Consider the following 5710-nt stretch of genomic DNA (forward strand, 5'->3'; position numbering starts at 1 on the left):
TTGATTACAGGCAACCTTTCTATTTTTGTGTTTTACCCATTTCTCCACCTCCTAGAAAAAAATCCCTAAGATTTTATTTTATACATAAAAACACTAAGTACATTGGTTACATATTATAACCAAAGAAATAATCTTCTACCCATGAAAGTGGGACTTGATTCTAAGTCACTTATTTCTTCACATGAAGAACAGCAAAGACCAACTACTGTGTTGCAGCTCAGTTTCATCTACAAAGAACTGGTTAATTCCAAGTATTGCAAACCTTGTCTCAACTCTGTTCTTCTACCTTGTCTATTTGAAAGCCAGAGCACAACAGATTAACAGAGAGACTTAAGCAGGGTTACTGAGAAATTAGCCAATTTACTCAATGAATTGCCCCACATTCAAATGAAAGACTACTAGACTCCTGGACAACCTTGCCTGAGGCTGCTGTGAGAATCTTGGCCTCAGTAGATGGTCCCTAATTCTTCTTCTCATCCTCCTTTCTTACCAGTTTAGACCCTGCTAAAGTTCTTGACAGGAAGTTTAAAACTCAGATTTGTTATTGAAATGAAGAACCAACTACTTCCACAAATACAAACTTCTTGTGTGTGGGAGTGGGATAATTTTTATTGAACTCTGAGATCATCAATTGCAAAGCACAGCAATAAAATCCAGATCTCAAACATTGAGTAACAGCCTGAAATGGAGCATGTTTTTATTGTCATAAGAGTTTAACATGCGTTTTTTGCAGGACACAGAGCTTTAAAATTTCCTTTTAATCAGTGTAATCGCCCATCACCTCCCCAGTAAACACTTCCATTCTAAAGTTCCTGATTTCTGAGAAGTAAGGCACTACAGTGTCCTTTCTGAGTAGTTACAGATTATCATAGCAGATGCTTCCCCCTGAGATCTGAAGATTGTCCACAGTAGAAAACAGAACTGGTGACTGAAGATGTATATCCAGTGACAAATAACTATCACCATGGTACTAAAACAGCCATTGCACTGTAGGTGATCTACTGTGAGACTCAAGAGAAAACCTTCAGTGCACGGAGCAGAGCTCACAGTGTTCATGCTCTCACCTATAAAAACTGTTTGCTCTGTTATGGAAAATTTCATTACAGCTCCCCTGTCGAAGTGAGGGGACAGATTTTAACTGCAGTCTCTAACAATCAGTATGTTCTCAGGGCTGGGGACCAAGCACTGGGTGAAGAGCTCAGCATTTATAATTTTGGAATAGGAGTTGCAGCCACTGCAATGCTTTCAATTGCACACTCATCGCTGCCACGGCGGATTCTGAAGTAACCATCTTCTCCCCAAGAGGTGCCCCAGCTGTTCTTCACAATCCAGAACTTCTCACCACTGTTTGGGTCTGTACCATAGCCCACCAGCAAGACAGCATGATTGGTCAATTCAAAAGGATTAAAGTCATCCTGCAGCCCAGTATGATGATAGATTCCCTCTTTATAGAGCATGAAATCATTATAAACCTCAAAGGCAACAGCCATTGGCCCATGCTGAACAAGCTCCAGCTTCATTAGGGCTTCATTGCAGCCTCCATAGAAACCACCAACATAATGGTACTCAGAAGTGTAGTAGTGGTAACAGCTGCGCTTGAAAGTGCAGGGAGAATCTTGGGCTGTGTAAGGGAAGCAGTCCTCTTCCACCACACCAAAGTCTTGGACATACTTGCCAGCAATGAGGTATGGGAAGCCACCATCACAACCTAAACAAAAGATATCTACTTAATCCCTTGGAGAGTTATTTGAAGTGGGAGACCCTCCTACTCAAATCTTTTGGAAGACTTTTAGATACAGTATTGAATACAAACTGCAGTGACCCAAATAATACTAATATTCCAGTTAACTACAGCCAGCTTTCTGGAACACATGAGACAGAACTAATACTTGTGGAAGCGATACTGGGAACACTAACATATGGACTACTCCTGACACTCCCCATCAGGAAGAGCAGCTACTTACATGCAGCAAAAAGACCTGTCCTAACACGGGTACTGTCCTTTGGAAATCTTGACTCGTTTTTGCTTATCTCCACCTCCCTGTATGCTCCTTCTCCCTCTGAATATGCTTTTGGTAGGATACTAGGTTCCACTCTTTCTAGGCATGCATTACAATTCAGCTGTACTTTTAGCCCTACTCCTTAGATATCCCTTGTCTCCCAGGTATAAAATCCAGTAACATCCTGAGCAGGAGGTCACCTACTCTTGGTTCAATTCAGCCTCTTCAGTAAGGTGGGCTGACAACTCTGAATTATTTTTTAAAAAACTAGCACTATAAATTATAGCCTGCCAGATAGTTTATGAAAAAAAACAACACTAAATTGTGGGTGATAGGGAAGGCACAGAAGTTTTTAATATACAATCTCCTTCTGCAGCATTGTCATTACTGAAAGTTATCTCTGTGCACACCAGTGTACTTACCCTGAGAATACTGGCTGCAAGACACAACCTGCTGGGTACTAAAGATTGGTTTCTGAGTGTTGTTTGTGAGGATACGTATTCTTGCTTCCAGCATACCCATGGAGGCAAATGAGTAACAACTGCCACATGGGCCTGAAGAGAAAGAAACCACAAAGAGCAGTCAGCAACATAAACAAGGCAAGTCACCTGCATTCAAGTACAACTATTGCTAGAGTCCACTGAAAAGAGTGAAAAACCTACCAGACAGCAATTAGAACTTAAACATTGATAAAGCAAAAACTTTGAATATACATTTAACTTTTAAGCATACAATTCAAAAAAACAGTTCTAACACCTTTTGAAGGAACACTTGAACTTATTCAAGAGTAAGAGAAAATATATTGCTCTTCAGTGATATGACTGTAAAACACTGAAGAGTGTTTCAGAATGAATCTTCAGGGACATTAGCGGGACTGAGAAGGCTCATTACCTGCTGCCTCAGAATATAACCCTTTATGGAGCACATATCCAAACAGACAATTAACTATTTTAAGTGAATACTGACAATATTGGTTTAGATTATTTCAACCTATCAGTGGATATAATACTGCAATTTCTAGCTGAAAAAATATTCCACCTCTAAAGCTACCCCTAAAATAACTGATTCGAGAGTCTAGTGGATTCATCCCAGCTCCCCTTCCCACATAGTGAAATTTTTATGCTGGGTTTTCAGAGGCACCATAATTTTCCTTCTGTTTCCTCGCAGAGAGTTAAGTCTCCTTATTTTTTTATCAAAATTTAGTAGAGTTTGTAGTTTTAGGCCTCTTCACTCCCTAGGAACTTCCTGAACCACATTAAAAACCTTTACAAGTGGAAAGACAGGCATCACAGGGCAGGACAATTACTCGGATGAAGTCCTATTTTATCTACTGATTGTCACCAAGGTGCCCAATTTCCTCTTGTTTCCTGCAGAAGAAATTCAAATGTTGCAGAGCTATGAAAAGGAGGGAGGCTTGAGGAACAAAACAAAATACTTTCTCCTGAACTGTGTAGGTGTATAAAAGCACAGCTATTACAAAATTGCACCTTCACTCAGTTAGATGTATCTCTGAAGAAAAGGGGCAAAATCAGCCTAAACATGAATGTTCTTTGCCCAGCAGGGCAAACTGAAGCAGTGAAAGGTGCCTCCCACTCACTGTAGGTTCACAGCATCCAGGATGGGCCACTCCACAGCACAGTTTGTTGCATTTTGTGTGCTAAAATGTAAAAAATGCAATTACCATAACCATTTCATTCTGAAGTCTGATGGGGTGGTTATTAAATTTCTCTCCAGCTACCACAGTGGTATTTGTAAGGCCCACAATGTATCAGCAGAGAGCCAACACAGCTGCAAGAGTAGCTCCTTTTGTGAGACTTTCCACAAATTCTCTTAGAGACTCAATTAAATCTTCAGCCACATCACTTTACTATGATCCCCTTCTGACAAGGTAACCCACTTGGTGAATGAGGGAAAGGCTGTGGATGTTCCCTGTAGGTGGACTTCAGTACAGCCTTTCACACTGTAAACATTACAGTCCAAGACAACTGCAGCTGCATGAACCCTGCCATGTCTCATGGTATTCTACATGGAACACACATTTCCCTTTTGATTCTTGTCCACTTCAGACACTATTTTTTTTCTCCTTAGATAAAGAGCAGTGACTCCAGAAGCACATGAGATCTAGGAAGCCATGATCTTGTAATTCATTCTCTCTGCCTGTGTCAGGCAACTTCCTGCTTGCAGCCTTCTCCCACGTGGCATTTTCTAATTAGTCATCTAACTCTTCATTATACAACTAAGACTTTCTACTACCATCATTTTAACAAAGCACTGATATCTACTGCCTCAGAAAATCATACAAGCTACCATAAGAAACACAATCTGTATGTTAGCACTGTTGTGCTCAAGGTCATCTTTTAGAGGTTTTGTGTTTGTGGGGGTTTTTTTTACAATTTTTGATTCCCCAAAATCTAAAGTTTTCATGGATCCTCAGATTACAGGAAATGTGTAGGTAGCTTTATCATTGGAAACAAGACTAGGTCTCACTTAGAGAAACTTCAAACCACCACAATGGAGAAAGGGTAAGTTTGGGTCTGAGTGTCCGACTGTTTGGAAGGTAAAAGAGCCCTTGGAATATTCACAGTTCACACCAGGAGAAAGTCTAGGACTCACATCTGCATAGCACTGTATTGTTTCCTGCTTCCATCTTTCCATGACACATTATGTCAGCTTCTGAGCTAGCACTCCCATTAAGTGTCCCTATGCTGCTTCTGCTACCAGGAGTCCCAGTGGCTGAATTTGGCAAAACTTAAACCATAAATGAGGGACCAGTGATTTAAGTGATCGCCTCTCCACCATGCCAATGTTACATTTCCTTTCCCTCAAAGCATCTGAAACCAGATGCTACCAGCAGACACATTTATTTGGAAACTGGTGTAGCAGGGAAGGGATGTATTAACCAAGTCCACTCCTGGTCTTCAGTATATAACTATCTAATCCAGGTATCTCACACACAGTGCTATAAAAGCACCCCCTATAAAAATCAATATATACCAAAATGACATTCTTTTAAGTCTGCTTTGAAGTAAACACATCCTATTCACAGAGGCAAATAAAAACACTGCTTTTGCAAGTATTATATATTGTCCACAATTTTCATAGTGACTGAAACTCAGGAATGAGAAAAGGAATTTAAATGGACATCAGCTTTGTCATCATGCAGACATGACTGCGACTGTTTGGACCAAAGCTGACAGCTGTTTTATGCAGGGCACTGTGGTAATTGGTTTTCACTCCAGCAAAGAGTGAGTGCTGTTTGGATAAACCAACACTACCTTCTGTTTTGAGAATATTTTCAGTCAGGGCTCTGCCCAGTTCCCACAGGTTATTCATAGTAAAGGTTCAATCTGTCAACTGCAAGACACTAGAAAAAACTTTCTTGTTAACAGCAAATTACAAAGGAACTCTAAAGCATTTTATTCCGAGTTTAGATTCTTGGGGATTTTTTTTACCTTGATTCCGAACAGGGCTGACATAATTGACACCATTCACATTTCTCCAGTCCCAAGACTCTGGCAAGCTTGAAACTTTTTTGAGTAAGTCGGGTGTCAGAGGTGCAGGCTTTGGTCTAAAGAGGAGAAAATGCTTCAGTAATACACACACACTCTAGGTGAAGAAACAGTCACACGGAGCTCAGTTGTCATCTTCTGGCTTCTACAAGTTGCACTTACTTCACACTAAACAATTTGAAACAGTCTCCATCTAAATTG

The 5710-nt window shown here is 40.4% G+C and overlaps 1 protein-coding gene across 1 annotated transcript in view; it reads right to left on the reverse strand.

The window, feature by feature from the left end:
* Nucleotides 1–1074: 1074 nt before the first annotated feature.
* The window catches only part of CTSC (cathepsin C), a 42952-nt gene continuing 38316 nt past the window's right edge, over nucleotides 1075–5710 (reverse strand). The window contains exons 12-14 of the mRNA XM_010004416.1: nucleotides 5453–5568; nucleotides 2423–2554; nucleotides 1075–1708 (exon numbers count right to left, since the gene is read on the reverse strand). Of these exons, the coding sequence (XP_010002718.1) occupies nucleotides 1206–1708; nucleotides 2423–2554; nucleotides 5453–5568 (751 nt within the window). The 3' untranslated portion in view covers nucleotides 1075–1205. The remainder of the gene's footprint in view (nucleotides 1709–2422; nucleotides 2555–5452; nucleotides 5569–5710) is intronic.

The sequence above is a fragment of the Chaetura pelagica genome, unplaced genomic scaffold (assembly GCF_000747805.2).
Source record: "Chaetura pelagica isolate M959 unplaced genomic scaffold, ChaPel_1.0 scaffold59, whole genome shotgun sequence".
NCBI classification, from domain to species: Eukaryota; Metazoa; Chordata; class Aves; order Apodiformes; family Apodidae; genus Chaetura; species Chaetura pelagica.